Genomic DNA, 18,360 nt, shown 5'->3' on the forward strand with positions numbered 1-18,360 from the left:
GAAGATTCAATGAAGTTGAGTGCCTACAACCAAAATTGCAGCTGAATTAAATGCAAGTAAGACTAATGTAAAACATTGGGAGAAAAATTCCAGTAGTAAAATCTAGAAGGATTCTGGACCTAGGTTGCTCTAAAGAATCTGAAACTAGAAATATAGATGAGGCAATGGTTTATACCATGAGCCTGGCCTTTCCAAGAAAGAACGCCAACTGGGGGGACTCATACTTAAAAAGTTAAAACCTTTGTCTAATATCAGAAGTGTAGTGAATGAATGTACATTTATGTTTTAAGTGAAAATACAATATTGAAGCCAAGTATGTATCATTTTTATGATTCCCTGCTGTACATGACTTGACTGGATGAGAGAGCATCTACTATGGCTGTGGTTGTACTTATCCATAGCCACAAGGACGTGAAGCTGAAAAAGTTTTTTTCAAATGGGAAAATATCAGACTTATAGAGACCAGAGATGTCCTCCAAAATTGAAATATTAACAGTCTATACAACTGACAGCCAGGTCATTAACGGTCAGTAGCTCCGTTTAGCAAGAGGCTTTTATTTGTAATAGCACAGGGTAGTACAAAGTCCTGTTTGGAAGTACTTGGCTTAAAATAGTGTTTTTCAACCTATGGGCTGCAAAATAACTTTAGTGGTCCAATAAAAAAAAAGATGGACTAGAAAATAGAGTGCATCTCAAGGTAGAAGGCTAAGTTTGGAATTACATAAAATAAGTTCAGCATATACTGGCTAAGACAAAAGCTACAGATCATTGTCTAAATAAAAGAAGCAACATAATTTTTTAGCTCGAATTTTGTATAGTAGGACAAAAATATATATTGGAATAAAACATAAGAAACTGAGGATGAAAGGACATGAAATCAAGGGTTTGCTTTACAATGCTACGGAGGAAAGAGAAAGGAGGAGAGAGAGAGAGAAGCAAGAAGGAAGGGAAGAGGAAATAGAAATTAAACAAGTACAGCAATATGATATGATAATTATAGAATCTGGGGAACAGGTACACGGGGGTTCATTATACTGTCCTTTTTACTTTCATATATGTTTTGTAACACACTTAAAAACTCTAACTAAAATGTAAGGAATAATGGGTATTCAAATACAAGATGGTGTTTTGGGTTCTGACCATGTTTTGCCTTTTACAGGTACTTTTATTGATGTTAGATAAACAGGGTGTGTGATTAGCTCTTAACTGGTAGGTAACTCTTTAGCTTCAGAGCCCTAGAGCAGAACTGATTGCCTCTGCCAATTACTGCAGGCCCCAGCAGTGGTGACTCAAGAACAGGATACGCACACACACGTGCGTTCATGCACACAGTTAGGGCAGAATTCCAGGTAGAACCTCTGAGCGGTGAAACAGCTTTGGCTATTTCTGAATTGAAATATTTTGAACAAGCACTTGCAGAATGAAAGAAAATCAGTCCAAGATGAACTGTGAATATTTCTGAGAGTATTTTTATACCAAGTACTACCATGAACAATGGTTCATGAACTAACTACTTTTCTTTTCTAGGACGCACAGGAACTATGGTTTGTGCCTGCCTTATTGCCAGTGAAGTGTTTGTAACTGCAGAGGTATGAAAGATGTTACTACAAACTCTGTCTTATGCTGATTGAATTTGCTAGTTCTGAAGCCTCACTGGTAGGATGTTAAGATGATCCTTTGAGCCATGGTACTTAATGAAATTGTAATGGGAGAGGTAGTTATTAGGAAGCTTGGTTTTAATACATCCTTGCTTAACTTAGACTGGTCAGTAGCTGACCTAGGTACCTCTTACTCTGAGCCAAGACTAGGGTGATGTCAGTGAGACACTCCCCTCGGGCACAAAATGTAAGGCAATGCCAAAAATCTTAGAAATTAAGATAAATAATATTCTAGTGCGATATTTTTAAAAATCAAAGTTAGTGCAAGAAATCCATGATGTATACAATATCAACATTTTAAATAAAAACAGAACTCAATAGGGACAGGATTAATGTGAGATGAGAAAGGTCAAGTTATGCAATTGCAAAAGTACTCAGCAACCTAGATGCTTTACTCGCCTCACCTAGTCCCAGCCCTGCTCCTGCTCCCAACAATTACGGGAATTCCTCCTTCCTCACAAGAATAATATCAAGATGGTTAAGGTAAGTTCTCCAGAGGACCTTAGACATCCTCAGAAGTGCTAGGTAGATAAAAGGTATCATTTTTCAACTTAGAACAAAGTCTCTCCTGAATGTTATTATCTTTGCATAGTCAATATAGCTGGGGTCTGTGCCCTCTGGAAATTTCTGAGAAGACAGGGTGGGCTGTTTCTACTTCTTTAAGTAGGGTTGTCAGTCTTTTTTCTGCCGTGATCTTGCTGAGAAGGTACCACTAGAGGACCCGCTCCCGGCAGCTCTGCTCCTCGCTTGGCCTGCAGTGCAGGAAGAGGAGCTGGAGGCTGTGCACAGTGCCGGCACTCTGACTCCACCGTCTCCTGTTCCTGATTCAGACACGCAGGTTATGACACGGCTGTTCTAGGACAATGTTTTCCAACTATGGATCACGGTGTATCAGTGAGCTGTAAATCAACTTGTTGGGTTGTGACTTGCATGTTTTTTAGTAAAACAAAATAGATTAGAATAGAAAATACCAAATGGTCAGTATTATTTTGTGAAGCTTTTGTTTCAGGTGTGTGTGTGTGTGTGTTTATTAATGTGGACTCCTAGGTTTATTAATGTGGACTGCAGCTTTAAAAATAAAAAGTTTGAAAGCCATTGATCCAGAGCCCTTGACTGAGAGCCAGAGCCCTGTGCCCCAGGCCTGTGCTCCCTCTAACTGGCGGCACACGTCTCCATGACAGGTCACTTGCTTTTCTTTTGGTCTCAATCTTCTCCATTTGTAAAATGGAAAGGTAGGAAGAAGGACCAGATGATCTCTAAGGTCTTTCCAGCTCTAAAATTCCATGTCTTTGTGAAGCTTTGAATGAGAGCAGGCCTTGATGTGGCTTTGTTCATTTTGTTATATTGGGTAGCCTCTGCCCAAAGACCGCCGACTTAAGGAAATAATGTGCCTCGGAAACCTTAAGAATGCCTTATATAGGAAAGGAAAGTACAAATGAACCGTGATTGTATTCTCCCCTTTTCTGTAGGACAGCCTTTATTATTTTGGAGAACGACGAACAGATAAAACCACCAGCTCTAAATTTCAAGGGATAGAGACCCCTTCCCAGGTAAGTGTCTTTTAAAGAAAGGGGTTCTTGGAGGAATCGGGTTAGATGGGCGCCGATTACCTGGTTTCATTTAGACTCTCCTCCTTTGGTGATCAGGTGGCAGCACTCGGGTGCCCTGTGACAGGCCCGGATCCCGCCCAGGGGCCGAGAGACATGAGTGTGGCGCACCTGTACTTTGGAAGCACTGAGTTCTCCCCAGAGCATCCTGCTTTCCACTTTATATTGGTTATTGTTTGCAGAGTTCAGGAGTCGATTCCCTTCCCAAACTAGGAAGGTCCAGTTCCTAAGGTTCCAGACCCCTGAAGATAACTAAAGTCATCAGCCTATTATTCCCTGCAAAGAGCAACTGAGTCTTTCACAAACCCCTACTAGGGCAGTTCAGCCCATGCAGAACATCGCAAGTGCACGTGTGTGTGTGTGTGTGTGTGTGTGTGTGTGTGTGTGTATGTGAGAGAGAGAGCGAGAGAGCGCGAGAGAGCGAGCGAGACACGGGGAGGCTGTATTTTGAAAGAGAAAGAAAAGGGGGAATTAACATTTTTCAAAAACCTATTTTATGCCAGACACTATTGTACTTTCACATATATTAGCTCATTTAATACTCAGACAACCCATGTGAAATCTATGCTATTACCCTATTTTTTCCTTTCAAAAACATTTTATTATGGACGTTTTCAAACATAAAAAGTCAAAACAGTCATACAGTAAATCTCCTTACAGTCACGTCACTGCTTCAACAATCATTTCATCACGTAGCCAACCATGCTTCGTCCATTCCCTCCCCATTCTCCTCACACACACACCCACTCTCCACTCTTTCTCTACACCCGGATTATTTTGAAGGAAATCCCAGATATTAGATCATTTTACCCCACAAATATTTTAGTGTGACATCTAACAAAGACTTGGGTTGTTGAAAAAAACCCTTAAAACCATTTATCATATTTAAAAATATTATACCTTAATAATACCAAATATCAAATGTCTAGTCCATGTTTAAATTTCCATAATTATCTTAAAAATATTTTTTTTAATTTAGTTTATTTCAATCAGGGTCCAAAGAAGGACTACACATTTCATTGGGTTGCTTTGTCTCTTAAGTGTCTTTTAGTTTATAGGTTTCCCACCTCTCTTTTTTATTCCTTGAAATTTGTTTATTGCAGAAACCAGGACATTTATCCTATAGAGTTTAAATATACTAGACTTTGTGGAACCATGCTAAGGGCTTTACATTCATTATCTCATTTAACACTCTCAATAACTCCATGAGTGGGCACCATCATGATTCCCATTTTACAGATTGGGACATTGAAGTTCAGGGAAATAAATTTTTTGAACCAAGAACTCAAATCCAGATCTGTCAGACTCTGAAGCCCATTATTTCCCATCCTGTGCACAGCATCTCATCTATTTTGCCTTTTCTATATTGCCCCTCCAACCAAAGTGAGAGTTGGTTGGGAATTCTTAAGTAGATGTGGATGTGGCTGCAGATGAAAGTTTTCTTTGAATGAAGTGATGGAAGCTCAATAGGTAACCTTGGCCTTAGTCTGTAACTGCTGGCTCTAGACCTTGAGTTTGGGGCAAAAGAACTCAGCCTTATCCACTGATCCTTTTCTGCCACACCCAAGCAAAAAAAAGAAGAAAAAAAAGCTAGTAATAAGCCGTTGGCTAAAAGTAATACATGAACCTACTGAAGCCCAGCTCTGACCATGCCATTTCCATGTTCGAAATCCGTAATGGCTCCCCACTGCCAATGGGAACAAATATAAAATTTTTTCTTTTTTTAAACTTCCTGAAGCTTACACTGCCCTTACATCTTTTGACAGTTGATTGATTGCCTGTCTTTCAGCCTTCTTAACACAGAGTTCTTTTTTTCTCTCCCAAAGCCCCAGTGCATAGTTGTGTATCCCAGTTGTACACAAGTATAAATGTTTTAATCAGACCCTCGAGGTCTTCTGGTATTTGATTTTTCCAAACGCTTCTTCCACAGTGTGCATTCACATGTCCACGCTTTAACACACTTGGACCGTTTCCTGTTTCTCAGCCTGTCACCACTTTGTACCCACATGCTATTGCTCCTGTGGGCCCCTTTCTCTGGGGTCCTTTTCTCTTCCTAGCCTGAAGTAGTCGCTTTCTTTTTCAGTTCTTGTAGCCCTTTGTGTTTCTTTTAGGGACTAAGTGACTTTACATTATTCTCTAGCCATGTGAAGCAGTGACTTCTCTACCCCTTTTGCAGACAAGGCCCATGTCTTACCCACCTTTCCACCCTTGGCATCCCAAAGCGCCTCTCATAGTATCTGCTTTGTTTGTAGTGAGTGCTTACTAAGTGGATGCTGGCTTTATTAACTTGTGTTACAAGCCCCTGTTGTTTTAGGCTGAAGGAGAAGGAAGAGTGGGAGTAAGAGCAGCTTGAGGGCCGTGGTGGGTGACAACCTCTAGCGGGAAGTCGAGAATCTAGTGGCAGAAGCCAAGGGGACGTTAGATGTAACTTCTTCAGGGCCTCCCCTGTACAGCTTCCCTTCCCCATTTCTTCTGTAGTCATGCACAGTTTCTCTAACTTTGGTCCAGAACCAGCACTCCCTAGGCTACAACTGAATCTTTTCTGATTCACTGGGAGACCAATACAAGGACTCGGCCTCAGGTTTGCCAGCTGTGTTGGCAAGGCCCCGGGACAGAGTTCCCTCCATGTGGGGAGGTAATTCTCAGATACCATCACATTCTGACGCTGCATTGTGGGCCATTCTACAGACTACATTTCCTCCACCCTTGAGTTAAGAAATTGCAGGAGCCTTTCCCTTGACTGGCCCTTTCCAATGGAAAGTATGGCAGTTAATTGGATTAACAATTCCCCTTGGCTGCAGAAGAGTCTGTGCACTTTTAAGTCCTGTTGATTCGGTACCAGAACTCTTCAACTTCTTAAAGAAAGATTCAAGGAGAGCCCTTCTGAGCCGCTTGCCATAGGAGAAGAGCTAGACTGAAAGGACAGGGCTTCCTTGCAAAAATAGAATTGGGGAAATGGAAGATGAAGGAACTCGGCTGGCAGGGACGAGAGAAGAATATGTATCGACTACTGTCCTGGAGAGATCTTCCTCTCGAGTGTTCAGGTCTGCAGTTCGCTCATGCTTACGAGGCTGCTCTCCAGCAAACCACAAACCTTCCTTTAACTCAGTCACAGCTAAGCTTCTACCCTCGGATCGACCTTTTGCACAGCTGCAGTTAGCTGCATCTCGTGGTGATGTTGTTGCAGCTGGTTTGTTGGTTCTGGTTAGTTGACCTCTCAGTCACAGCAGCCTGTAAGCAACACCTGGCTCCTCTCTTGTTACTTCCCCACAGCACTTCATTCTTCATTCAGTATCTTTTTCTAAGGTTGATATTCAGTCGTGAGGCAACAGATATAAAAATGCCTAGTCATATAATGGCATCCAATAAATGTTTCCTTCATTAATTACTCTCCTTAACAAGTTCTATATAAAAAATAAATCAGGAATGCTGACTTTAGGCTTTTCATCTCCACTTAAACTGAGGCTTCTGTTGTTTTGCAGAGTAGATATGTTGGATATTTTGCAGATGTGAAAAATATCTACAATTTGAATCTTCCTCCAAGGAAAATCGTCAAGATAAAAAAAATTGTTATTTATTCAATTCGTGGTAAGTGCTTTACGTATAATTTGAGAATTGGGCAGGAGGGCCGGTGTTCTTACTATTCAGGAGGGCTTTCCTCATAGTTATATACAGGCAGTCCCAACTCACCGCTGTCTTTTTATGTATCCTCACACATGAACCCCTCCCTCTGGAATTTCCCATTGGCCCAGCAGTGCTGTGGCCATATTACCAACCCTTAGATGTCCTCTCCTTTCCTCTCCCGTCACCAGTTTGAGGGGTCCATCCATTTCCTTTTTCTCCTGTTCCCATTGCTCCTCTGGCCTCAGCCCAGGTGGACTTTTCAGAGTGGAACCTCTGATGCAGAAGAGGAAGGGCCCGTGAGCCCTGGAGACCACTTCTCTCTCACCCACCTCTAGTTTGGGGATCGTCTTGGCAGGGGCATCCCTACCATCTTCTCACCTACTCCTTTCAGAGACTCTTTTTTTCTCATCACCCTGGTCTCTCCCTTTCCCCTCCGTCCTCCACCTGTAGCTCCCTCACCCCTAGCAACTCCATCAGGATGTCTTAAATACCCAAACAGCAAATGAATTTTGTTGCCACATATCCCTTTTACAAATAACTACCGAATATCTGCTTTGGGCCAGCCCCATGCTAGTGTTTCTCTGCCCTGAAGGAGTCCCTGGGTGGTAAGCAGAGGAGGGGAGTGAGTACATAGACAAAGAGCTGACCACAGTGTTGGGAGCACACAGAGGCTGGGCCCTGCCCGTCCTGGGGGTCAAGGAATGCTTCTTGCGGGCACAGCGCTTAGGTCTTCCCTACCTGAATCTACGTGAACATGGAAAGGGTTGAGAGAAACCTGAGCTCTGTGGGGTGCCTTTCAGCCCCCTGTTAGCAGTTATTACCAGGAGTAAAAATCTTTATAAACTTCAAAAGAGCTGATGTTTGCCTGCTTCTGGAATGATGGAGAGAGACTGGGATCTACCACCGCCCAGGGAGGCAGGAAAGTTGGTCAGATCGTCCATCTCTGGGACCTGAGAAAGAAAAGAAAGGAGGGAGGGGAGAGGAACTGGCCTCAAGTCCCGTGTCTCTATTTCTCTCTCACTCACCTCTCTTGCCTGCACAGCTCACCCTCGGGGAGGTGGGAAAGAAGGGATGTCTCTGCAGGGAGGGGATGGGGCCTCACTCTCACTGCCAGAGGTGCAGCAGGGGCGATGCTTCTGATCCCTAAAGCACCAGCCAGATTGTGGACCATGAGGATGTGCTGAGTGCGGGACCTCTCCTGGGTGGAATGGTGCCAGAGCATTGGTATCTGCCCAGACAGCACAGTGTTTATAGCCTTCTGAGGAGTCACCCAAAATAAGATCTAGATGTATACTTTTGAAACATTTCGTCCAATTATTCAGAAATGAAAGAATCTTTTAATATAAACTGCATAGTCAAAAAAATAAATTATGATTGTTAGTTAAAATATAAAATGCTTTTTTCAAACTACTTACATGCCCCCTCCACACACACACACACACACACACACACACACCCATATCACCACCACCTCTTGTTGATGGTGAGGAATTTTAGTGGATTACCACAAACAGATTACATAGGTTTCTGGCTTCTGAAAACAAACTTCAACCCAGTAGCATTGTTTCTGCGGGAAATCTGGGTCTAAATTTTCAAGCAAGCATTGTGCAGGCAGAGCCTAGAAGCACAGCCTGTCCCAGCAGGGGGCTGCCTGGTAGAAGTTAGGGGTCAGCGTCACCTTGCTCCCCCTCCTCTCCACCCTTAGTGGCCCCCACAGCCTGCTGGACTGCCTCACTCTACAGTGTGAGAGGCAGCACAGTGGGCTGTTGGAGCAGTTTCTTCCTCTAAGGAATTTAAAGCCAACTATAAACCATCTGGATGGCGTGAGAGCCTGGATTGTACCTGAGTGTACACTCTGCCCCAGTCTCTTCTTTGTTAACATTGGGGATAACAGTATCTGTACAAACCTCTGTGAGTAGTAAACTATTCCATACAGGCAGACAGGCATTTAGTCTAATGGAGTTTTTTTTTTTTTTTTTTGAGGAAGATCAGCCCTGAGCTAACATCCATGCTAATCCTCCTCTTTTTGCTGAGGAAGACCGGCTCTGAGCTAACATCTATTGCCAATCCTCCTCCTTTTTTGTTTCCCCAAAGCCCCAGTAGATAGTTGTATGTCATAGCTGCACATCCTTCTTGTTGCTGTCTGTGGGACGTGGCCTCAGCATGGCCGGAGAAGCGGTGCGTCGGTGCGCGCCCAGGATCCGAACCCGGGCCTCCAGTAGCGGAGCGCGGGCACTTAACCGCTAAGCCACGCGGCCGGCCCTAATTCTGTGCATAGTTAAATGAAATATGCATGGTTGAAAGGAAAGCAATAAAAATTAATTGGAGCTTTGAGAATCCAGCGCTTTGAGGAAATGCTAAAGGAAGCGGGTCATTGGAATTGCAAAAGGGGCAAGAAACCATTTGTCTGTAAATATACACTGACCACAGCAGGAATGTTTGGATACAGCTATCCTATATTTTCATAGAGGCTGTGCTAGGAACTGGACTTAAACTAGGGCAAGAGGAACTTACACTGTTGTTAAGAAACATCATGATTAGAAGTCTGAAGCAAGCAACATGTTAACAAGGAAGGTTGCAAAGTCACCTTTCCTATTTTTTTTCCTAGAAAGATGAAACGATGAGATTCTAAGTCTTAGAAGCTGAACTATATGTCTCTTTTTTTCTCCAGCCTTCTAAATTCTGCTTTAGGAGACAGAATTGGGCTTGAAGTCTTGTCTTTCAAAGACAAAATCGATGCAGTCCCAAATGTTTCAGTATGGACATGCTGTTAGCTGGGATAATCTTTTGTCTTTTTGATCCATAATGTTAATTGGTGAGACATTTTGGTCTTTGCTCTAACCAGCCTAACTTTTTCATTTCATTCAGGTGTTGGAAATGGCAATGGAAATGATCTAAAAGTACAAATAACAATGGAGCGAAGGATTGTCTTTGTCTCTGCTGCTCACATAAACTGCAGGGTAAGAGAAAGCACATGAACTGAAAATTCTGGTGTTTGTCTCAGTCTCAATGTCAAATCAGCATGTTGACCTTCCCAAACCGTTGCTCACCACAAAGACAGGCCAGGTTGCTTTCTTTTTTTCCTTTCTTTCTTTTTTTTGTGAGGAAGATCAGCCCTGAGTTAACATCCACGCTATTCCTCCTCTTTTTGCTAAGACTGGCTCTGAGCTAACATCTATTGCCAATCCTCCTCCATTTTTTTTTCCCCAAAGCCCCAGTAGGTAGTTGTATGTCATAGCTGCACATCCTTCTAGTTGCTGTATGTGGGACGCGGCCTCAGCATGGCCGGAGAAGCGGTGCGTTGGTGCGCGCCCGGGATCCGAACCCAGGCCGCCAGCAGCGGAGTGCGCGCACCTAACCGCTAAGCCACGGGGCCGGCCCCAGGTTGCTTTCTGATTACCATCCAACTGGGTGTCCCTAGTCAGAGGTAAATTAAACTCATTGTTCAAAACAGTTTTTTCAGGGCATTTTCCAGAACATATTTTCAGTTCAGAGTGTTGCATTGCCTTTCACTTTTCCCTAAATGCCAAGCATGCTCCCAGGAATCTATCAGAGTTTTAAATTCACGTATCTGGTCATTTTTAGCCATATACTCTTCTTCTTCGTCATTTTATTGTATGGCGCTGATTCTGAAATTGTAGTGTGCGAGAAAATCACCTAAGAGCTTGTAAGATGCAGATTCCTAGGTTGTACCCCAAAAGTATGATTCAGGAAATCTGGAATGGGGCCCAGGAATCTCTAGACTTAGCAATGTCCCAAGTGATTCTAACCCAGATGTCCCATGGGACTGCACTGTGAGAAACAATGCACGAGTGTCTGGATTGCGGAGGAATCTCTACCCAAAGCAATAGGACCTGATACTCAATGTTTTGTTACATGTAAAGCAATGCCTAAGACTCCAGACCTTCTCGGAAGCAATAAGAAAGCTTCCTTCGTGGGTCTAAGAAAAATTAACTTTTAAAATTCTCTCTCAGGCTTTTGTCTCTAGTTCTACTACTACCTCTCCAACACCATTCCTTTCCCTTCTTTTTGGCCCCCTACATGAGGGCACTCACCCAGGCCTGACCCTTGGCTTGCTGTTCCCATCTCTGTGCATATTCTGTTACTGGTTCTGCTCATCCATCCCCCTGCTTTAAACTCTACTTTTTTCTTTCATTCACTCAACACATATTTAGAGCACCCACTGTGTGATAGACACCGGAGCTACAACAGGGACAGTCTCTGCCCCAACAATTCAGACACACTTGTCAATCCATATTTATCAAATGAGCTTTTCCTCTGCTTCTGCAAACGGCACCAGCATTCTCTCACTCAGGCCTTCACATTTGGTATTATCTTGGATTCTCTCTTTGCCTTGGCCCTCTATATTCGGTTGGTCACCAATTCCTGCTGATTATACCTTTGAAATCTCTCTTCACTCACTCCCTTCTTTTCTGTTCCCATTGCCACTACCTAGTCCAGGACCTCATTTGCTCATGCCTAGATTTCTACAACCATCTCCTTACCTTTTCCTTCTCCTTATACAATGCAGTATAAGGAGTCCTGCAACGTGCATCCTGAAATACTGCTCTCCTGGTGAAAAGCTATAGGTAGAGGAGACGACACACTGTGTGCCCGTGGTCAAAGCCAGTTAGTATCTTTGTGGCTCAGTATTCTTATCTATAAAATCAAGATTACATCTCAAGTGTGGCAAGGATTAAATCACATAATATATGTGACGTTGCTCTGTGAGCTATTAATCACTAAATAAATGTTACATGTGATAATTATCAGGCCACTTTGTCATAGAGGAAATGCCCCACCATATTCTTCAACAACTTTGTTCTTATTTCCCCACCTCTTGAACTCTCGAGATCCAGCCCGATCAGACATGAGCTTATTCCATCAGTAACCTGGCCTGTAGGCTCCATTCCAGGTAGACTGCGTCCCCTCTGGCCTTTGGAACACAACACTAATTTCTGATTCCTGTTTTTGCTGGTCTTTCCTCCCCCTTCCCCTTTGTGCCCCCTCCCCCCCCCAACTGCCCCCTGCCTGAACTGGATTGTCTTTTCAATGCTCTTCTTCATTTATACACGTCCTTCCATGCCCAACTCAATTTCTGCCTCCTTAGTGAGGCTTTCTCATTCTATACCTCCAGCTAACCTCCCGCAAAGCACACAACGGCACACTCAGACTTCATCATACAGCTTGACACGTAATTATATGCCATTCTACTTTGTTCCTTATGTGTGTAGCTCCCTGAAGCATCAACTGAGTCTGCACCTTTGTATTTTCACAGGGTCTAGCATAGACCTTTCTCACTGTGGATGCCACTATTATACATGGGTGAACCAGTAACAGAAATATTCAGTATAGCTTCAAAGTCGCTCATGCCAGAAACATGGCATGTCTTTGGTCAGTCCAGTCAGTAGTCTGCTCTGGACGAGGCCTATGATCCCATCAGCAATCACATTTTTGATAAAACGTGAGCAATTATGCATTGCTTTTTGAATGTGAATGTCGGCTTTAAAATTGAGCTTCTTAGGGTATTCCTAATATATGAAAATCGGGTGACACACATTCAACAGTCAAGTTTACTTAGTTAAACTCTAATAGAAAATTGAATACTTGCTTTTCAATAGTGCCCTACGATAACCCTCAAACAAGTGGGGCTTTTTAAAATGTAAACAACAGTATTGCAACTTTATAGAAATAATGATTAACATTTATTTATACATATAGTGATTGGGCCATGAGACCAAGAGTACTTGATAAATACAGGAAGCCTCAATAAGTGAACATGAACTTCACTGTTACACTTATTATCTCCTTATTAGCTAGGTGTATAGTTCTGAATTCCATGTATTCATTCACAGGTGGATCATGAAGTCGGAGAAAACAAAGTAATAATTAGTCTGTTTGACTGTCCACCTCTCTATGAGGATGTCAAAGTGAAATTTTTCTCGCCAGTGAGTAATCAAGAAACAGCCTATGCCTTTATTCTTGTCTGGTCTTCTAAATGATGCTGGTTTGGGATTTCCTTTGCTACAATTCCCAACAGGGAGAGGATAGGAGATGTCAACCCCTAGCCAGGGAGGGGAGAAAAGAAAAGCAACAAGTCACATCTGTAAAGTTGTTTTAAAAGAAGAGCATATGTAATTTAAAAATTCTTTTGCTCATTTATTTTTTCTAAATTCTATACAACTTGCATGGATTAACTTTCAAATAAGAAAAAATACAGAAACCAAGATGTTAAAACAACAAAGGTATGTTTTACTGTATAGCAGTGATCATGTTTCTGTTTTGTGTTATGAAAACACATTGCTCCCCATAATTTACAAAATACTTTACCAGGAGGGAGATTTTACTTTCCTCTGAATTAATTTATAATACATTATAAATAGTATTTTTAATCCAATATTTACTGAAAAACTGAATATCTGCCACTGTCATTACTCTGAATATCATGAGTATAATTTATATTGACGAGTCATAAAATGTATAAGTATTATTCTGTACATAAATTTCTAAGCCTCAATAGTTTCAATTCATATTCCTATTAAATCACCAAACAGAAATGCCAACAAGTAAATACGCTGATCAATTTAAAACTTGTTTTTTCTGTGCCTTCCTTCATCTGCTGCTGGGGGAGAATCTGTTAAGTAATGAAGTGGTAAATGTGTTGAAGCAACTGACCTGGATAGTTCCCACATTGGAATGGTTACCCCTTGAATAACGGAACAGTCTGTATTCTCCGTCAGTGGTCTCTAAGCAGACACACTGGTGTAAGGGCACTGGCCCAGGTGACATTGGTAATACCTGGCCTTTGTGATTTTTAAGGGCCATGAGATGAGCTCACTTTCAGAAAATTTAGGTATTTCTATCATCAAGAATGATGGTTAATTATCCAATGCAGCAGCTCCTTGTAGAAATGGGTATATTTGGGCATAAATAAGCATAGATCCTTAGTAGATTCTGTTTAGCACTATCTAAACCAGATTAAAAGACCAGTGTCTCAATTTATAAATATCATAGAAAAAATAGATTTCCTTGAAAATTTTGGTAGAAACAGCAAGAGAAAGGAACAGCAGTCTCTTAAAGCCTTCTTTGTGTCTTGAGTATAACGTTATAGACTGTAAGTGCTGCATATTTAATGGCTACAATTCTTTGGTAAATATATAAATGAATAAAGGAATTTTAATCCCTTTGGAATGATTAGTTCTTGGTATCAATTTTAGTATGAAAAATAACTTTTTTAACCATGTCTTTTCAGCATATTCCTAACTACTACGATAAGTGTCCCTTTTTCCTGTGGTTTCATACATCTTTTATAAAAAATAACAGGTATGGCTATGATATAACCCAGTAGAAACAGTTTAATGTTCAATGTCTGTGTAAGGTGTAATGGCAAGTCTTTTGCTGATTGCCATAAGCTCAATTTATAGAAACCAAAAAATCCTCGCGTCACCACTCTTCACTGCCTTACTCATCTTAATCTGGTTATTTAAAAAATATGGCTCTTCTTGAGACCCACTGTTGCATTATCCTCAAGGTCTATACCACAGGACTGCGTTATACGTTAAAACGTATTATAATCAGATCTCGAGTGTGGTAATAAATCCCTCCCATGGAAGTTTAATAGGAGTCTGCTCAGTACCTTGACTATGGCAGGTCCTCAGTATGTGTTGATTTACTGATGAGTGTTGATTTACTGTGATGGCCACCACCACATTCTATCCCAAAGTAAGGCGTCATCTAGGGAGGCTTCAGCTAGTTTAAAAGCTGACTGACACATTTATATCAGTGGCAGAAATTATAAGACACAATAAGTATCAATGAAGACAGGTAAAAGAAGTCTCCCATTTAAAAATGATTTTCTAATAACTAAATTGGGAAACCTTTTTTTAAAAGTAATTATTAATTTATTTGAAGATTATTCCAAAGCACATTCTACCATATCCAAAAACTCATTCCTGAGTCTATAAGTTCTCCACTTTAAGGAGTATTTGTTCTGTGGTGCTAAAAATTTGAGATTATTGGTATCGCCATGCCATCCAATACAAAAGGAAAAATACTATTCAAAAGATTGTGCAGGTGAGTTTTGAAGAAATGGTTGTGATCGTATGTGGCATGAATTGATAGTTCTACACTACATACAAGCCTAGCCTTTTCTTCACATCTGACCTGCATTTAATCACACCTCAAGCCCAGTAAGGCAACAGTCAATTGAACATCTGGCCTACACACTTATAACACACACACATTGAATGGATTTTGATAGAGTGAACTTTGGATTTGATGGAAAATTGTTACGAATTTTAACCCTAGATGGTTGCAAACAATAAACTTGGACTCTTAACACCAGCAAAGTCCCTCAAATGGACATCTGGGCAGAACTTCACTTGATGCTCCTCCTCAAGAGTGGTTCTTGCTAGGAACACGCTTTTCTCCTTTAAAACACCACATTCATACTGGAGAGGCAACAAACTAGATGATTTTTCTCACTTTTATGTTTCTAAAGATTTAACATTTAAATTTCCATACTACTTGGGAAAGCTGCTTTTATTAGTTACAAGATTCTTAATTGGCTGAAAATGCCAACTTTATCATTTAAAAGACACTCAGTATTTTACTACTGGGTTTTAATACACATCTAGTCTCTCTGGCTGATTTCTGTCACATAGAAATTTATTTTATTAAACCCAGATGTCATCAACTCCATTAAAGCCAATGTTACAAGAATCAGTGACATGTTGTTACTGAGGATGAAGATATTCTGCGTCTCACTAGAGAAAGTGGGAGAGTTGGCTCTGAGAAATGTAAGATACAGAAAAGGGCTGAGACTAGTCATGGCAAGTCTGTCTTAAAGCTCAAACGAGGGTGCCCTGCTGCACGGCTTTTCTCTCAGCCCTAAAATAAAATGTAATGATTTTTTTTCTATTCTAGGCTTTATCTTTCAAGAAGCGAACTAGATAATCCCCACAACAAAAAAACATGGAAAATTTACCGTGCAGATTTTGCAGTTGAGTTCTGTTTTGATGAAGTCATAGCTGATGAAGTCATAACTGACGTCTAGACACAGTAGCCCTTCCAGAACAGATCAATTCTTCCCAAACCCTGCTACATGTTTACAGAGCTGATAAACCTATATCCTTCTCGATATACATTTAAATATATGTAAACATGGTCTTAAGAAATCTATTAAATATATAAAAGATAAAATGTCAGTGGCAATTTTTTCTTCTTCTTCGGAGCATGCCTCACACACAGTTCTCATCCGTGTTGAGACAAACCTGGAACACGGTGCAGAGGAACGTTAGCCAGCCCTGGTGGTCTCGTGGTTAAGATTCGGTGTGCTCACCACTGCGGCCTGGGTTCGTTTCCCGGTCAGGGAACCACACCATCCGTCTGTGTCGGTTGTCATACTGTGGCGGCTGCGTGTTGCTGTGATGCTGCAAGTTGTGCCACCGGTATCTCAAATACCAGCAGGGTCACCCATGGTGGACAGGTTTCAGCAGAGCTTCCAGAGTAAGACAGACTACGAGGAAGGACCTGGCCACCCACTTCCAAAAAAAATTGGCCATGAAAACCCCGTGAATAGCAGCGGAGCACTGTCTGATAAGCCCAGGAAGGTGAGAGGACCACGCAAAAAGACCCAGCAGGGTTCTGCTTTGCTGTACACCGGGTCGCTAGGAGTCAGGATCCACTCCATGGCACGAACGGGAACATTAAAAGTTATCACTTTTAAGAACTTGGGAATAATAAAACTTGCATATCACAACTGAGATATTTAAAAATTGCGATTCCCCCCAATACTGTGGGTTTATTTCATATCCTTATATATTTTTGGACAAGTATTTATTCCCTGCTTTGTTTCACATTTGTAATTTCAGATCTATTAGAAAGGTACTTGCTATTTTCTTCCTCCACTTGATTTACAAACCATCTGTTAACAAACATCAGATTGGCAGCAAAGACTGTTGCACACCCAGAGAAATGTTTGCACAAGCAGTCCCCCCCACACATGCTCTGTCCTGCTCCAAGCACTGCCCCGAGCGTGCTGAGCCACCTCTGCCTCCACAGGCACAGGCGTCGGGGAGGCTGAGCCTTGTAAACGTGAGGGATCAAGACTCCTCGGTAACTTTTGGTTTTGCGTAACATCACAGGTGAAGTCACAGGAAACATTTGCCTAGAGAAATCTAGATTTATTATTTTAAAATCCACCCCCCTCACCACCAACCTCACCGGGGCTTGTGGAGCTCTGTGAGGGAAGGTCACCTCATCGTCGTGAACACGGGTTAGTCCTGTGTCCACGGGGAGTCATCTTCTCTTTGGTACTGGCAGCCACTTTATTCTAAGCACCTTCACTGCCACTATACCTCATGGCCGTAACTGTCCTTGAAAACAGTTCTACTGTGGCTTTATCTCAATTATCCTTGAGTGATTTTCCTTTTATTGGCAAGTCTAGACCAAGTTGAATTTATCAGGAAATGAGAGGTAGCAACTAAGAAGAACCAGTGCCTCTGCTGAAACAGTGTCCTCGTTCCTGAAAACCTCGCACTCGCCCACAAGCACACGCTAAAAAAAATGGTTTGTGGGGGAAAAACAGGGTTCGGGGCAGACCACGCCAACTAAGCAACTTTGTAACCAGCACACTAACCACTAACCACCCAGGCTGGCAGCTCAGGCTATCTGGCAGTTACCACAGTAGGTGTTTTTTTAAAGGGGAACTAGAGCCATACTTGAGAGAAGGGCTGGTGGGTGGCAAAGTGGCACAGATGGAAGTAGAGCTCTGAGCTACTGGGCATCATGGTGGCACAGAAGGCCACGCAACCCTGGCAGGCTGCCCGGTTGTGGTGCTCTTCTTTCCCCTCAACATAACCCACAAAGGGCCCCAGCTGCCAGTGCAGGAGCCTGGCTGACGGCTTTCTGCCTTTCTGACAAAAGTCATCATTCTACTCCCCTAATCTGGCTCCCCTTGGAGCAAAAGATCTTGGAGGAACATGCTGTCAGGTTCCTTCCATATCATGATTACATTAGTCCGTCATTTGTGTGACAGAAACGTGTTGTGGCAGAACAGCTTGTACAGTTTCCTCTAAAATTCCTGCAGCAGTAATCCATGGAGGGCGGATGAGGTGGCGGGCTTAGGTGAATGGGAAAAAATAGTTAGATCTCACTCTTCAACAGCCAGTTATCTTTCTCAATACTGGCAATAACAAGGAAGGAAACTCCAGTTTTTAAGAACCTTGCTTTTTGAAATACAGGAGATTACAGTTGGGGTGTCTCTTCCCTGACCCTCCAGATGCATCAAAATTTCTGGCAATTCTGAGTCGCCACACTACTCTGCTTTTGCTCCTACAAAGAGAAGTTATTTATAGCCTCCTGGTGTTGCTTTCTTAGAACCCAGCATGAATCATTCTTTGACCAATGCGAGAAGCTTCCATCATAATATTTCAGAATGATCCTTGTTTTCTTAAACAGAACTTACTAAC

General features: G+C 42.1%; 1 protein-coding gene and 1 pseudogene across 1 annotated transcript in view; one reads left to right on the forward strand and one right to left on the reverse strand.

Annotated features, from left to right (window-relative positions):
• LOC131409894 (phosphatidylinositol 3,4,5-trisphosphate 3-phosphatase TPTE2-like) overlaps positions 1–9,875 on the forward strand; it is a 233,745-nt gene extending 223,870 nt beyond the window's left edge. Inside the window, exons 11-14 of the mRNA XM_058547645.1 lie at positions 1,528–1,589; positions 3,128–3,208; positions 6,748–6,853; positions 9,758–9,875. Of these exons, the coding sequence (XP_058403628.1) occupies positions 1,528–1,589; positions 3,128–3,208; positions 6,748–6,853; positions 9,758–9,867 (359 nt within the window). The 3' untranslated portion in view covers positions 9,868–9,875. The remainder of the gene's footprint in view (positions 1–1,527; positions 1,590–3,127; positions 3,209–6,747; positions 6,854–9,757) is intronic.
• LOC131409911 (serine/threonine-protein phosphatase 4 regulatory subunit 2-like) overlaps positions 1–18,360 on the reverse strand; it is a 51,519-nt pseudogene that overhangs the window by 18,049 nt on the left and 15,110 nt on the right.

The sequence above is a fragment of the Diceros bicornis genome, chromosome 9 (assembly GCF_020826845.1).
Source record: "Diceros bicornis minor isolate mBicDic1 chromosome 9, mDicBic1.mat.cur, whole genome shotgun sequence".
NCBI classification, from domain to species: domain Eukaryota; kingdom Metazoa; phylum Chordata; class Mammalia; order Perissodactyla; family Rhinocerotidae; genus Diceros; species Diceros bicornis.